Raw genomic sequence first — 17,374 nt, 5'->3', positions numbered from 1 at the left:
ACAAAAAACAGACATTACACTCCACAGTATAATTCCAATAGTTTCTCGAATGCAATATGGCGTTCTCACCAATCCTGTTTTGGAGTTTGAAAGGTTTTCCCTTTATAAGCATTTCAAAACGAGACGTTTTCCCAAATCAATATCAAAACACAAATTTTCCTCAAAAACACGTCAATTTTAGAATTTGGGATATACCCCGAATAACATACCCTATTCAAAATATATGTCAAAATATTGAAAAAGTTTCATAGAAAAAAAAGAATAAACAAAGGCTCTTAAGAACATGGACATGTGAAAATAACATAAAATGTTTTTCCCTCTGCGCTCTCGGTAATTATTTGAACATATGTTGCATACCCTGCCAGCATTTCAAAGTTCCATTTCATCCTCATCGCTACCACAGACTCGTAAATGTCACCACAACCATCGCGAACTGTGATGGGGGAAGCATATCAAAAAGTACAAAATGTACATGAAAGTATTTTGCCATCACTACTGTTAGAAGAGCCATTTTATTTTTTGTGAAACGCCAAGCGCAACCAGCTTGTTATATTTTATTTAAATAAAAACGAAAATAAAGTTCTGAAAACATAGATATTACGCTTAAAATTGTGAAAGGTATATGGTGAACAATTTTCGACTTTCCAAATAGAATAAAGTGATCGTTTTTCAAATATTTTTCCAGGCACGCTGTCTCCATCGAAAATAAACAAACTGGCTGATAGACACTGCAATATGTAACTTGCTACTTAAAACTCAACATCATTCTTTTATTAATGCAAAAAATTATGTTAAATGTGATGAGATAAACCGAAAAATGTTATATTTATAAGAAATTATAAATGTTTAATCAAATCAATAAACATCTACACAATCGTGTTTTACTTGACCACAATGATTCTTCTACAATTACCTTAAAATGCACTTTTTCTGATAGTTTGCAGGGGTTCTTATTGGAGTCCTTCGAAATTGATCTAAATAGGCACCTAATAATTGTACTGATGAGAAACTTTTTCGTAGTAACTTGGCGTGGTACAACTTCTCAATAGTGACGGCGCTTTTCCGACGAGTTTTTGATGTCGTATATGATTGTTTTCGACGTAGTGGGGATTCTCAGAAGCGCCCCCAAATTCAAAAAATGTTGGCAGGGTATATGTGAATTTCGAGTAAATGTGAATTTCTAGTTTCAGGCCGGTACTCTGTTCGGTTTTCGCGTTGAAACTCCATACAAAACCAAAAAATGCGAAAAATTTGCGAAATTTTTTCCATTTGTGATACTTTGTTTTTTCGTGTTGAAAAACTGACGTTTATAGCACGGCGCCATTTGCAATGTGAATTAAGAAATAATTTATTTATTAAAAACTATTTGTGCGGGTTTATAAATCAAACAGGGACCATATTTTTGTTCCGAAACTATACAAAGGATCAAAGGAATAGCAGATCAATTGCCCAAGGAAAAATAAAATGTTATTTTGTAAAAACAAGCAACAACCACCAACTTAATCCAATATCGCTCCCTGTAAAATAGCGCTCCAAGCTACCTAAAAAAACGCCGCTTTCTATGTGCGAAATAATGGTTTCCATAAAATTTTTTCGCAAGAATGAACATAGTACCGGCCTTTCCATGGTAAAGGCCGGTACTCTGTTCGTTTTTCGCGTTGAAACTCCATACAAAACCAAAAAATGCGAAAAATTTGCGAAATTTTTTCCATTTGTGATACTTTGTTTTTTCGTGTTGAAAAACTGACGTTTATAGCACGGCGCCATTTGCAATGTGAATTAAGAAATAATTTATTTATTAAAAACTATTTGTGCGGGTTTATAAATCAAACACGGACCATATTTTTGTTCCGAAACTATACAAAGGATCAAAGGAATAGCAGATCAATTGCCCAAGGAAAAATAAAATGTTATTTTGTAAAAACAAGCAACAACCACCAACTTAATCAAATAACGCTCCTGTAAAATAGCGCTCCAAGCTACCTAAAAAAACGCCGCTTTCTATGTGCGAAATAATGGTTTCCATAAAAATTTTTCGCAAGAATGAACATAGTACCGGCCTTAAAGGTGGGTATTAAGTTCGAGTTTAGGGTAGGTACTATGTTCGGTTTTCGAGTTGAAAACCACTTTATTTTCGCGATTACTTTTCCTTAAATAACCAAAATTATAAATGAAAACAAACTTATTCCTGTAAAGTCTTGCCGAAATCTAGAGGAACAAGAAACTACGCATCAATTGAGTTAATTTGTCTGACATTTAAATATTTTATACCTCATCCACATTACACTTCCAAAATGCACTTTAAAGGTAGGTACTATGTTTATTGGCACGAAAAAAGTCCCTAAATCATTCTTTCGCGTTGAAAAATGAGAGTGTTGACAATAGATTTCGAAGGAAGAAAACAGCCATTTTGGAAAATTTTCGCGTTTATTTCTCCGAAATTTAATTGACAACATCGCCAAACGTCATAAAATTATTACATATGTATACGCAGCAGCTGATTAGATTGTTTACACACACGCATTCATGATAATTGTTTTGAAAAGTTTTTTCTACCAGTTTTTAAATTGTTTTGCAACCAAACCTCACACAGCACTGGACAGTAATAATTGTTAAGAATATAACGCTAGCTGCTCTACTCCTGGTGTCTTACCACATTCGGCAACAGCTTTAACGACATGTGGTACATTGTCGTCTTCTTCAGCTTTTCCAAATGGATACCGTCAATTTGTAACGCCCATCTAACAAACATATAATTCCGGTGTTAAGGCCGGTACTAAAGGGTGATTTGTTAAGAGCTTGATAACTTTTTTAAAAAAAAAAACGCATAAAATTTGCAAAATCTCATCGGTTCTTTATTTGAAACGTTAGATTGGTCCATGACATTTACTTTTTGAAGATAATTTCATTTAAATGTTGACCGCGGCTGCGTCTTAGGTGGTCCATTCGGAAAGTCCAATTTTGGGCAACTTTTTCGAGCATTTCGGCCGGAATAGCCCGAATTTCTTCGGAAATGTTGTCTTCCAAAGCTGGAATAGTTGCTGGCTTATTTCTGTAGACTTTAGACTTGACGTAGCCCCACAAAAAATAGTCTAAAGGCGTCAAATCGCATGATCTTGGTGGCCAACTTACCGGTCCATTTCTTGAGATGAATTGTTCTCCGAAGTTTTCCCTCAAAATGGCCATAGAATCGCGAGCTGTGTGGCATGTAGCGCCATCTTGTTGAAACCACATGTCAACCAAGTTTAGTTCTTCCATTTTTGGCAACAAAAAGTTTGTTAGCATCGAACGATAGCGATCGCCATTCACCGTAACGTTGCGTCCAACAGCATCTTTGAAAAAATACGGTCCAATGATTCCACCAGCGTACAAACCACACCAAACAGTGCATTTTTCGGGATGCATGGGCAGTTCTTGAACGGCTTCTGGTTGCTCTTCACTCCAAATGCGGCAATTTTGCTTATTTACGTAGCCATTCAACCAGAAATGAGCCTCATCGCTGAACAAAATTTGTCGATAAAAAAGCGGATTTTCTGCCACTGATTTTGGTAATAAAATTCAATGATTTGCAAGCGTTGCTCGTTAGTAAGTCTATTCATGATGAAATGTCAAAGCATACTGAGCATCTTTCTCTTCGACACCATGTCTGAAATCCCACGTGATCTGTCAAATACTAATGCATGAAAATCCTAACCTCAAAAGAATCACCCTTTATGTTCATTCTTGCGAAAATTTTTTATGGAAACCATTATTTCGCACATAGAAAGCGGCGTTTTTTTAGGTAGCTTGGAGCGCTATTTTACAGGGAGCGATATTTGATTAAGTTGGTGGTGTTGCTTGTTTTTACAAAATAACATTTTATTTTTCCTTGGGCAATTGATCTGCTATTCCTTTGATCCTTTGTATAGTTTCGGAACAAAAATATGGTCCGTGTTTGATTTATAAACCCGAACAAATAGTTTTTAATAAATAAATTATTTCTTAATTCACATTGCAAATGGCGCCGTGCTATAAACGTCAGTTTTTCAACACCAAAAAAAAACAAAGTATCACAAATGGAAAAAATTTCGCAAATTTTTCGCATTTTTTGGTTTTGTATGGAGTTTCAACGCGAAAACCGAACAGAGTACCGGCCTTTATGCTAACTTTTACATCATGCGCAGCAATGGACTCATTCATCAACAAACTTAATTCGTTGGTGTCCACAATATCTACACAATCGCATTCCAATACCAGCGGACAGGAGTGTACTTATGTCCATGCTGTTGCCGCCTCACTAGCAATTTCAAATCCAGTGGTCACCACCACGGTTCCCACAAAGGATAATAACGCCATTTCATTTGCCAATGTTGTTACTTCGGGGGGAACAACATCATGGGGTGACCAGTTAAAACACGTACACCATACAATAGCTATAGTCAAAGTGAAACTTTTTGTTCAATAAACATAAGCCTATAACTCACGTTCAAGGGTAGTTCCTAAGCAAAAGTCACTGTTCCCGACTTATATTTCGCAAGATAATTCGTCACAAAGGGATGTTAGTGTTCTATACCAGGAACTCTTCGTTGACTGAAATTAATACATTGAGATTTAAAATGGCTGGTTTACTGAAGAATGTTTCTTGTTATACTCTCCCAATGTATAATTTTATAACTATTTCAGTCACGTTATAAAATTCAACCAGTGTTTTGAATCGATAAAATGCAAGATATATGCATATTTAATTTTTGCATTTTATTTTTGGAACATAGCAATTTATTCTTGTGATTCCATTCGTAGCTACCATAGTACTGCAACATCATTCGCACTGCCTTCTTTATAATTACGATGTGTTTATTATCCCTATACCCAGTAAAAAGAAACGATTGTAAAATGAAATTCACTAACTAAAACTTTATTTTGTTAACACTTTTCTATAAATTTCATGTTATGTACATTATTTCTATTCTATCATGTAGTAGGGAGCCGCTAAATGGTGGCTTTATTACGAAAATACCACTCCAAGTTATTTTTATTTTGTCAATCGATCTTTTTGCATTTTTAAATAACAGTGCGAACCACATTTGTATTGTAATTTCACACAAATCATTTGAATAAATAAATTATTTCTTAATTCACATTGCAAATGGCGCCATGTTTTGAAACTAACTAATCTCAACATATGGAAGGATTTAACACGATCTAATTAGGGACTGTGCGCTTTACGTCAGTTTTTCAACTCGAAAAAAACAAAGTACCACAAATGAAAAAATATTTCGGTAGTTTTTCGCATTTTTGGTTTTGTATGGGATTTCGCTGGGGAAAGCGAACATAGTACCTACCTTAAGGTGGGATTTAAGTTCGAGTTTAGGCGCTAAAATCATCATTTTTTCACGATTACTTTTCTTTAATAATCCATTTTAAAGAATACAAACTTTGTGAAAATTTGCTTTGGGATATTCCCCATCAAGTTATAATGAAATCTGCAACAAATATGTATAATTTTATGACTTTTTTACTGATTTAGTTTTCACTTTAAGGTGAGTACTATGTTCGGCTTTTTCACCAAAACACTAAATTAAGAGTACAAATATATTTATGAAGACGATTATATTTTGATCAAAGCTTGCCAAATATAGGATGGAAAAGATCCAAGGAATTGTTTTCAAATAATTTTATATTTCTAAATTAATTAATTAAAAAAAAAGTAACCGTGCCCTGCCAACATTTTTTGAATTTGGGGGCGCTTCTGAGAATCCCCACTGCGTCGAAAACAATCATATACGACATCAAAAACTCGTCGGAAAAGCGCCGTCACTATTGAGAAGTTGTACCACGCCAAGTTACTACGAAAAAGTTTCTCATCAGTGCAATTATTAGGTGCCTATTTAGATCAATTTCGGAGGACGCCAATAAGAACCCCTGCAAACTATCAGAATAAGTGCATTTTAAGGTAATTGTAGAAGAATCATTGTGGTCAAGTAAAACACGATTGTGTAGATGTTTATTGATTTGATTAAACATTTATAATTTCTTATAAATATAACATTTTTCGGTTTATCTCATCACATTTAACATAATTTTTTGCATTAATAAAAGAATGATGTTGAGTTTTAAGTAGCAAGTTACATATTGCAGCGTCTATCAGCCAGTTTGTTTATTTTTGATGGAGACAGCATGCCTGGAAAAATATTTGAAAAACAATCACTTTATTCTATTTGGAAAGTCGAAAATTGTTCACCATATACCTTTCACAATTTTAAGCGTAATATCTATGTTTTCAGAACTTTATTTTCGTTTTTATTTAAATAAAATATAACAAGCTGGTTGCGCTTGGCTTTTCACAAAAAATAAAATGGCTCTTCTAACAGTAGTGATGGCAAAATACTTTCATGTACATTTTGTACTTTTTGATATGCTTCCCCCATCACAGTTCGCGATGGTTGTGGTGACATTTACGAGTCTGTGGTAGCGATGAGGGTGAAATGGAACTTTGAAATGCTGGCAGGCCATGTGCTTAGTATGCTCGGCTTGCATACAAAGCTTCATGGGTTCAATCCCAGTTTCCAACAAACACATCTCAGCTTTTAAATCATCAAATTATTGAAACCTTGATATTTTGCTAATCTGAGAACCTTAGTTAGTAAATAGATTTTAATTGTGAATATCGAGAATGTACTAATATGAAACAATCTATGCTGCCGCTTGGTACGAGACGTAGTAGAATATATCAACAGTCGATGACGTAACACGATGCTTACATCACGTTACAGAAGTCGAACTAATTAATCGTTAATTATTCATTCGTCAAGTGCTTCTTCTTCTCTCAACATGTATACCTATCGTTCATTTGTATTTTGTATTCTTGAAGTTCAGACGTGGTCGCGTTTTATCGGGTGGTTTTTATTTCCGTCTAGTACATCCGCCATATTGAATATCGTGGACAACGCGACGATAAAGGCAAAGTATTTTTTGATCAGGAAGTTTTTTGGAGTTTATGAATAGTCGAAGCAAGATGAGTAACAATAATGGAGGACGTCCACCACCACGTATTGATGGAATGATTTCTTTAAAGGTAAGTTCATCAAAGGATATACATAAAACTGGTTAATTACGTTGCAGTGGTGGTCTAACCATTTTTGCCCGTCGCCTTTTGAAGTGCAAAAACAAAATGGCGGCGTGGCTTTTTTCTTCAATAAAGTGAAATTTAATTTCAATTTTTATTAATTATAGGTTGATAATTTGACGTATCGTACTACACCAGAGGATTTGAGACGTGTCTTCGAACGTTGTGGTGATGTTGGCGATATTTACATCCCACGAGATCGTCATACTCGTGAAAGCAGAGGTTTCGCATTTGTTAGGTAAGTCTTTCAGTTGGTTTCTCCAGTCTGTATAGAATCGCGTATACTACGCAATACTTCCAACTTCATATAATTAACAAAAATGAGTGGGTTTGCTAAATTAAAGCCATTAGTATGCATCTGCCCATCACTTACCATGTTGGGAAGATTGTAACTTGTACCGGTAATTTAATCTTAGCTGTGTGTACATGTGTGTGGAAAATGTATGTATACCACATGCGTAGATAGTATGAATGTGGTACATCATGGTTATACAAAATTGTGTTTGGCTGATTATGGTGTTTTATCTCAAGTCGTGGTAATAAAGATTTGTGATATGATAATTTTGCACTTTTTAATATAAAATTTGTTCTTTTGATAACCAGCAAAAGAATAATAACTAATTAAAGTGCTAAAGAAATATTGTTTTTAATTTGCAACAGTTGCCTACGCACCTTTACTAGGCAACATACGTACGAAAGCTACAATATTTAATGCACACGAAAATTATTAGGATATTGCAATTGATTTCGAGTAATTAATTGAATTTTCCTCTTCTTGTAGATTCTATGACAAACGCGATGCAGAAGAAGCTTTGGAAGCCATGGATGGTCGCAAATTAGACGGTAGGGAGTTACGCGTACAAATGGCTCGCTATGGTCGCCCCACATCGCCCAGCAATAATAATCGCCGTTACAACGGTGGTCGACGAGGAGGTGGAGGCGGTGGACGTCGTCGTTCACGTTCTCCAATGCGTCGCCGTTCTCGTAGTCCACGCCGTCGATCATATTCACGCTCACGTTCCCCACAGAGCCGTTCCCCAGTGCGACGAACCAAATTCTCACGCAGTCCAATCAGACGTTCCCTAAGTCGAAGTGGAAGCCGCAATGGTTTAGGTGGTGCTGGTATAGGAGGCATTGGCGAAAGAGGGCGCAGTATATCTCGCAGCCGCAGTAGATCTTAAAGCAAAATCAAAAGCAGGATATGCGAATCCCTATGAATGCAAATAGTGCAAAAGAAGGTAAGTTCAAAAAGAATATTTCAGTATTTCGCAGTCACTGAAAAAAATTCTGTTAGAAGTTATGGACCATTTTCAAATGGCTCTGTTAGGCTTTAGATTTTTTTTTTATTTTTGTTTGCCAATTTTTGTTTATAGTTATCATTTCTATACTATGCCTATTTTTTTCTTTACATATTTCATCATATATAGTTTAGTATTTGACCTAGTGTGATCTTTAATTACAGGTTTACCCAATCCTTCCCTAAATATCGGGCTGCTAGGGTGACAACTTATTTCCAATAACTTAACACTACGTTGCTGTGTTATCAGCAGGTATAATAACAATTCTATAATTTAAACAAAATACATACCTTATTATTTTTAATTTAAAATTACGTGAAAAGTAATATGTGTAAAACAAAAAACCCATTATAAACAAAGTAAAATTTGTTTATAACATATTAGAAGTTTAATGACTTTTACCCATATTTAGAAGAAAATCAATTTCTTAACATTTAGAAAACTAAAAAAAAGAGAATCACAAAACAAATTGTAAAATTTTCTTAGATATTTCAAAAAAACAAAACAAGAACTTTCCCATAAACTTAATTTTCTCATGCACTTTTGTTTTTATTATGAAAATCACAATTTAATTTCTCAGTTATCTCCATAGAACACAAATAATTCAAAATTATAACGAAAATTCGCCTATGAAAGGTGTAATTGATATTATATATTTTCCCATTCGTATCATCAGCAAAACATACGTCATACAACATATATTCATAAATATTGTAGTCGCAAAAAGACAACATCATAAACATTTTTTACATAAATACAAAACATAGAAATAATTTTCATGTATACAACATATATTTTTTTTTTTTTTCGTTTTCGTTCTTCATCCTTATCATAAATTCAGATAACAAATACTTGTATAGGTCTAGGCTAAAAATGATGTGTATTAACACAATTTTGAATTGAATTTTCTATAATATAGCATTGAGCATTTTGATGTAGTGGAAAATGTAATTAATAAACTAATTCTAATAACTTCTCGCAACAATGTAAAGGTCTCAACGTTTAAATTGATATTGTTATATGATTTAGTCCAGAAAGGTAGTCGAATATCACGAAATAATATTTTAAGGAAATTGTTTAGGCGGCGTCAATAGTTTTTTTTTTTTTTTTGTTTAAACTATTTTATAATAGTTTAAACAAAAAAAAAATTTTCAATTAAAGCCTTGATTGAGTTTTAAAAAATATTCAATTAAAATTTTAATTAATTCAATACATTTTTTAATTGAGACAAAAATTAATATCAATTTTTTAATTGATACTATCATTTCTTTGATTGAAGACATTTCAATTAAAATTTACTTGGAACAATGAATTTCGTGATTGAAGGTCAAAAATATTTTTTGTGTGTAGTTTTTGTTTTACACTTAAATAAATCTAGATTTATAAACGCAAAGCCCCAAAGCTAGTGTTTATTTGGTGTTAGGTTAGGAGTTCTTACTCACGATTTATATAACACTAATTAGATTTAAATATTTTAAAATTGGTTGTCGTTATAACAATTTTGCATTCGGGCAGTTACAAATTATTCGTCATAAATTTAAATGGAAATAATTTGATGAAAATTTAGCAAAATCTTTAGAATATTGAAACCTTTCAAACTCTGAATGTGAAAAATTTTCTTAGTTTCCTATATTGAATTTTTTTTTTTTTTAATTTGTCAAACAAACCACAAATATTTCCACCTATCAAAGAGAATATTAACTAAATAGGATATTTTTGTTAGATGAGATTTTTTGTTTTTATTATATGAACGATAGTAATACTTGAATACAACTACTACAACTTATACCTATAGAAAACGAGCCACAATTTTTTTGTTTTGCTTCTGTTTTGTTGTTCTATAGTTATATTTTTTGTTGTTGATTTTGTTACACAAAAAAACTATGCTTTCAATTTGCAATTTAATAATTTTAATCATTTTATATACAATACAGGCAAAAAATATCTGTTAAAGCGGTTTGTTGGCTGTTCTTTTAAGCAGAATCAAAAACAGGCAGGCAGGCTGAAATATATATAGCTGAAAGTATAAATTGAGGAATAATGTTTATAGTAGAACAAGAAGATTGTTGGTGTGTGTGGGAAGCAGATAAAGAATGAAATTATATGTGGGTGAGCTGCTGTTTGCTGCTTGCTGCTGCTTACTGTAACAGACCTGTATTGAGACCACCTAAGATTTAAGCTGCTCTTCGCTGCTGTATCTTCGGTATTTTTAAGCTGAAACGTTCGTTTTCCTGTTGCTGTGTGTGGGCACACCCCTTTGATGGACGATGGGGCACGAGCAGTTAACTGTAAAGTATACAAAAGAAGCTTCTTTAACTTCGTACCTTTTACCATTATTGGGGTTGCTCTTTAAAAGAAATAATGTGGGCTAACACATGCCGCTGTGCCGCCGCTGCAGTTACAGTGTCTTTTTTTCAAAGAAAGCATAAACACAATAACAAATAAACAACAGCACAGGAGGAACTACTTGTCATCTATTTAAAAGTTGATTTGGCATTTTGTCATAACATCTTCCTCATTGTATTTCGTGCGTTTCATCGTACTCATTTTTTGTGCTATGTGAAGACACAACAGCAGCAGAGTTGGTGTTCTCATTATAGTTGGAGGTGGTGTGGTTCGAGGTTGGTGGTTTGTGATGATGAAGGTGTTCATATCAAATCTTAGCTAGAGTTTGCTGTATGCCATCGTATTTGCAAACACAATAAGTAGCAGGTTTCCAGTTTTGCAAAATTCCGGAAGCGTGAGTGTAGTGTTATGCTGCAGGGGCGGCAGACACACTCACATGAAAGCGCGTTCTCTCTATAATTAAGTTGCTTGAGAATTGAATTCTATCGAGTGGTGGTCCTTGTTTATGACCGTGCAGTTGTTCGTGTTCCTTGTTCGTTGCGGTAGCGATCGAATCATTTTTTCTTCTGAAAAAAAATCTATAGCGCAGGTTTCCCTGATGAATCGTGGCATAGCGGATGGGACTGGTGAAGAAAACTGGATAAAGGTGGACTTTTTTGGATGGTCGGGTAAGTTTGTGAAATTATTGATAATTTGTATTTCTTTTTTTATAGGACACATCTATCAAGAGCAGCCTATTATTTATTATCTCCATCAATTTTATATAATTGATAAAAACGTTAAAAATAAAGAATATAAAAAAATCAAAATTAATTTGAATGTTTTTCTTTTTTCATGGGGGTTTTTACATGTTTTAAAAATACATGGAGTGCCTTAATCACCCTTATTCCTGAAGTCGGCCCTCGCCGTCGCTTTTCATCTGTCGCCACTAATTGGTATTCCGTTCGTCGATATATTCTGCTATCGACGAAAATCGATATTCCTGGTGTCGCTTTTTGTCGCCGTTAAATTTACCAGCGACGAGTTTAGTGATTAATGTTTGAAGTTTTTTTTTAGACTTTATTAATCGAACAATTGAAAAATAAATTTAAAAAATAGAAATTGGTAAGAGGTAAACGGACTAATCTTCAACAATTACAACAAAAAAGGAACTAGCCATAAGATGAGCTAGACTGACTCCAATAATAAAATCGATTGGAACAATCGGTTTGTAGTTCAATGCCTTTGGACTTTAGGGACAAATTGTTACAAATGGTAGAAAAGCTGTAACTATTATTAAAAAAATCTATATTGTTCAAGTATTTATTCCAGCTTCCACTCTTTGAAGAACTCATGTTCTATATCAAGGAGTCTTGAGCTGATCACGATCATAAATATATTGATATAAAAATGCGCTATTTATACTAAATTGACAAAGATCTGTAGTTATGGTCATCACATTCACATCATAGAAAAGAATTCCATTTATTTCTAATACAAATCCTTCAAGGCCAATGTATTTTATTTAGCACCAAACTTGGATAACAATTGTGTCCTTCACGAACTTTGAATGGTCCTTGGACACATAATGTCACCGTTGTTTCAACTGTATAAGTCGGATGTTGTTATTGTCCTAATGGAGATATCTAAATCATTTCCAGAGTCAAATTTATCATTTATTTTGATTTTCGAAGTCAAATTTGCATGACTACAAATAAATAGAATTTTAAACGCAAATAATTTAAATTCAGTTTTGTATATCAGCTGATTGTTTTACTTCACCATGACCCTTGTGCCATTGATCTCAGCGTCGTCTCCGTTTTTATAGTTTTGGAAGCTTTTGTTGTCCCTGAATATATGTCCACATTTTCCCGCGTCAAATTCCATGTATTTTCTTGATTTTGCGACTCAGAATTGCGTCAGAAATAAAAATATTTTAAACCGAAAAAATTAAAATTAATCAAACAATTCACATCAGCTGATTGTTTTCTAGTAATATCGGCCTTTTATTACCGAGTATTGTAATTGGTACAAAATGTAATCGTCGCCGTCGCCACTCTACAGGAATACCAAATGAATGACGAGACGACTTAAAAGCGACGGCGATAGCGAGGGTGACTTCAGGAATAAGGGTGAATATTGATTTGTGTAGATAATCTTGAGAAATTTGCCTCACCCGCAACAAGTAATTTCATTTTCGTTTATTTCTAACATAATGCAATGATTTGTTGCGAATTCAATGGATGCGGTCTGATTAATCGGCTAAATAGACCAAAGATCCATAACGCGATTTACAAACTATCAGTTATTCCGGACGGAATGTCGGTGTTTGTAAAGAATCTTACAGTGTGTCGGGTCGATACGACTTGTCGGCGATGACTAAATAATCGGTAAATGTGTTATCGATCCCATAAACATGCAGCAGTATCGATTATGCCTTCGGACTTTATAAGTCCGAGCACTGACAGTATGTAAAGCGCATAACGGACAGTAAACTCTTCCTCTAATCGAGTTTTTATCAAAAAATGGATTCGAACGTTTACGAATTGTAAATAGTCAACCGATTTCCCCAATTTCCCAAAAACTCGAAATATTAAACTTTCCACACATAAAAAAATAAAATCGAATTAAAAAGTAATATGAAAAGGGAAAGAAGAAATGAAGAATTATAGAAAAAATCTTTCCGATTGTCTCCCATAAATAATCGTACTGAGGGCAAAGTCGAATTTTTTTTAGCAGCAAAACATTGACTTCAGGATTCTTAACCAAAAGCGAGGTTAAGTGATTGAATTGTTTATTCCAAAAATATGGGGATAAACAATAGGTAAATAATTTAATTCGATTATGTTCTGGATTTCCCTTCAAATAGATTTCACCTTTCTCTTTGATTTTCCCCCAAAAATGCTTGGTTGTTCTTGGTAACAGTTCTTCGAAAAAATATAAAATTCCTGCTTGTTTTTATATAAAATTTAAGCACAATCTCATTCACGTAAAAGTCGATAAATATAACAAGCAATAACAATTTTTTTCAATTACAAAAGTTTTAATGCGAACTTACATAAAATCAACTGCTTTTAAACAAACCCCTATTTTTATTAACAAGTGAAAGGGAAAATTTGGTCAATTTGTGATATATTTTTTACTATTCTTTTTAGAGGGTTGCATACTATTTTATCGCCCAATTCTTATGAAACCTATAGAAAACATATTAAAGATTCAAAATAAAGGATTTAATTCGGTTTGAAATTCTACTTTTTATAAAAAGGAAATATTCAAAAAAATCAGTGAAAAATTTTCGCGTCTGTGAGGTGAAAAGTAGCTTACAGAACAACTCCACGGGAACAAGTCCCCCTCAAGTCTTTCATGTGAACATAATCGATTAGCCTTCTGTCATCGGTTGCATTCGATTTGATAATACATGTAAATAAATAAAATGTAAATTTTTTATTTGGTAGAAAACATATGCAAAAAATTCCTTATGAAATTATTATGTTATCAACCTGTAGAATTTTGAATACTAAAGTCTTAAAAATTCTGCATAAATAGTATAAAACATGAACGAACTGCAATACATTTAGCATGTGTTTGGATATGATATATGAAATAAATAATAATTAAGTAACACATTCGAAATATAAATATACTTTTAGAAACAATCGGTCGAATTTTGTCTTTTTTTGGACTACTGTGGTATGGACAGAATAGCCTAAGTGAGGCTGAAATATCGGGCTGTCGAACATCATCTTCGGCTCCCATTGCGCTCTAATGACGAGCAATGGTGGGTGGAGAAATCCTCTGTTTTTCTTTGAGAAATATTGCCCAAGGCCGTCTAAAATATTTTTCATTTTACCGAATTTGATTTTACATTAGATATTAGTTTATTATTTTATATATTTTTACAAAATATTTTTCTTTTCAAATGTATATAAAACATTACTATAGTCACGTTTCCATGCTTACGTCTATTTGAGGGGAGTCTATTCTAGGTTGTTTACTTTTTTGTAATTCGTCCTCTTCATTGGGATTTCCCTGATTGTCATTCGTATTATCTTGCACCTTGTGTTTTTGTTTTTTATTTTGATTGCGGAAACTTTTGTCTAGCTTATCTTCACCAATCCTGCAATAAAGTATATATGTTTTTGAACAATATTTTCCAAAATGCTCTTCAATACAAACTTACATTATAGTTGCCCTTGTGCCCGGACCCCAATGTGGTGTGGGATTTGCTTGAAATCTAGATAAGGCTTGTTTTCTGCTCTTCGGATTTGCTTCTGGATGTATATTATCGAATTCATAATCCTTGGAACATTCTTTGCTTAAAATGGCTTTAATTGGTGTTCCATCAATCATTCGTTCCGCTTTCACTGGATGTCTTTTGTTCCAACATCGTAAAATATCCCATAGTACCGAAGTGGGGGCATTTGTTTTTATTGAATTTTTATATGCATGAGAAAATGAAACCTTATAGCCTGCGTGAAGGATAGCTGATCGAAATTTCAAAATGGGCACTATTTCCAGTTTAAGAACGCAACACAATTTATCCAATGTATAGTATAGAGGAACATCATCAAGTTCTTCCAGGACAACTGTTAACATTCCCAAGAGTCGTTTTTGTGTTCCCAAATCTTGTAATGGTGGCTTATCAATGGCATTTAGTAAATCCTGCACAAATTCTTTGTCATGGATAGGATCAGACCAAATGGGACCACCCAACTGAAATGAATTAAATGAATTAGATAGATGTCTCTTTACTTCACAATAAACAAATTTCATGGCCTTTCACTTACATGATGTTTGTGCCCACAATGTTCGCATTTGTCGGTAACCGGGGGTCCTGTGGGTATACCAAATTTCACTTGATTAGGATTTGACGGTGTCGGATTAGGTTTTATCGTTCCCAATGGATACAAAGTATATGTATCACAACCAGTACACTGATATATCATCGATTGCTTGCTCATGCTATATTTGCATTTTGCCTGACTGCTAAAGACACGCACAAATATGCGTACATAAAAATCGGCCGATATGCTCAATAAAGGTACAATATATTTTCCATAACGATTAGCATGGGTTTCAATACAATGTAGCAATATTCGTAAGGCCATTTCATGGCAGGATTTCATGCGTAAAGGTACCGAGCCATATTTAACATAGCAAGCCTCGGGAGCGTTGCCGGCCAAGACTGCCATATCGGTAGCCGTTACCAATAATAAACCACCATCAACGATAGATTGTATTGCTCCATCCAAGAAACGATTAGGGCAGCCATATGGATCCAAATCTATGCAGTCGAATTGTTTGGATTTTGACGTAGACAAGTACATAAGAGTCCTTTGTTGTGAAAATATATGTGAGAAATTAAAAAAAAACGTATAATTTCTCACTACTTACATGGCATCCGCGTGACTAGGCTCTATAAGATGTTCCACTTTATTGTGCTTGACATTTTCTTTGATAGCCTCAACTGCCTGTTTTGACAAATCGTTTGCTATAATTTCCTTAACACCAGCTATTTCCTTTGCATAGCGTATACTACGTAGACCTGTTGCAGACAGGGCTTCCAAAATACGCAAACCATCTTCATATTTCTGTCCAGCAGTATATGTAGAAGGGGGTTCTGGCATTGCCCCATCACTATTATCATTGGTAGGCTTTTTCGTAACCTTCTTAGAAGATTGCCTTTCCTTGATAATACGTTGAAAATACACGTTTAATACAGATATGCTCAAATCACGATTGAATTCTTGAACAGGATTGTAGAATACATTTCCACCTGCAACAATTTCTGCGGAGCGTTCACTTATGATTTTATTTTTGAATTCGCGAACTTTATCGTGTATGGTAGTGTCTGCATTCCCATTAGAATCGACGGTTTCAATAGTTTCCATATCAAGATTTATATAAATATAATTCTCGTCATACAAAAAGAGGAACCGCAGAAATCAAAACAATCCACGTTTTTATGAAGAGGGAGAGAGATGTCAAATCGTTAACAGATGTAGTAAAAAGCAAAGTCTGCTCACTTCTTCAACGACGCCGTTTACTGTTGCATATACAACAAATTAAATATTTGCAAGTGGGCGGAACTCAACTCATTTTCAAGTGTGGGCCTGTTCAAAATCGAATCTTTTTACTATGGTGAGCAAAAATTAAACTATTGATTTTTTACTAATTTCTTTAACAAATAAAACATTTTTTTATTTTGCCATGTCATGCCATTTGATGTCGTAAATGAATTTTCCATAAATTTCATATTTTTCCTATCCGCACTGAGCTTATGAAATTATACTCACCTCGATTTACGTCAAATGTTTAAAAAGTTGCGGTTTCGAACAGGCACTACGTACCCTGCCAACATTTTTTGAATTTGACGACGCTTCTGAGAATCCCCACCACGTTGAAAACAGTCTTATACGATATCCAAAACTGGTCGGAAAAGCGCCGTCACTGTTAAGAAGTTGTACCACGCCAAGTTACTACAAAAAAGTATCGCATGAGTATTATTATTGGGTTCTGTTTTAAGGTGGGTACTATGTTCGGATTTCGAGTTGAAAATCACTTTATTTTCGCGATTACTTTTCCTGAAATAATCAAAATTATAAATTAAAACCAAAATATTCCTGTAAAGTCTTGCCGAAATCTA

At 34.0% G+C, this 17,374-nt stretch overlaps 2 protein-coding genes and 1 long non-coding RNA gene across 3 annotated transcripts; 2 read left to right on the top strand and 1 right to left on the bottom strand.

The window, feature by feature from the left end:
* The first annotated feature begins 398 nt into the window (after positions 1–398).
* Positions 399–895, top strand: LOC142226750 (uncharacterized). The gene is made up of 2 exons (XR_012719740.1): positions 399–618; positions 686–895. It is a non-coding gene; the product is annotated as an uncharacterized LOC142226750 (long non-coding RNA).
* Positions 896–6,844: 5,949 nt separating this feature from the next.
* Positions 6,845–9,195, top strand: SC35 (SR family splicing factor SC35). Its single transcript, XM_075296932.1, has 4 exons — positions 6,845–7,054; positions 7,213–7,343; positions 7,887–8,343; positions 8,568–9,195. The coding sequence occupies exons 1-3, from the start codon at positions 6,977–6,979 to the stop codon at positions 8,284–8,286; spliced, it is 609 nt and encodes a 202-aa protein (XP_075153047.1). The 5' UTR covers positions 6,845–6,976; the 3' UTR covers positions 8,287–8,343; positions 8,568–9,195.
* A 5,387-nt stretch (positions 9,196–14,582) lies between these two features.
* On the bottom strand, positions 14,583–16,717 carry Trm1 (tRNA methyltransferase 1). The gene is made up of 4 exons (XM_075296931.1): positions 16,123–16,717; positions 15,516–16,062; positions 14,909–15,441; positions 14,583–14,845 (listed from the first exon to the last, which is right to left on the bottom strand). Exons 1-4 carry the CDS (start codon positions 16,617–16,619, stop codon positions 14,671–14,673), a joined length of 1,752 nt encoding a protein of 583 aa, XP_075153046.1. The 5' UTR covers positions 16,620–16,717; the 3' UTR covers positions 14,583–14,670.
* Positions 16,718–17,374: the final 657 nt, after the last annotated feature.

This window comes from Haematobia irritans, chromosome 2, assembly GCF_050003625.1.
Source record: "Haematobia irritans isolate KBUSLIRL chromosome 2, ASM5000362v1, whole genome shotgun sequence".
In the NCBI taxonomy this organism is placed as follows: Eukaryota; Metazoa; Arthropoda; class Insecta; order Diptera; family Muscidae; genus Haematobia; species Haematobia irritans.
Note: the sequence above shows the minus strand (reverse complement) of the source record. Positions and strands in the feature narration are given on the sequence as shown.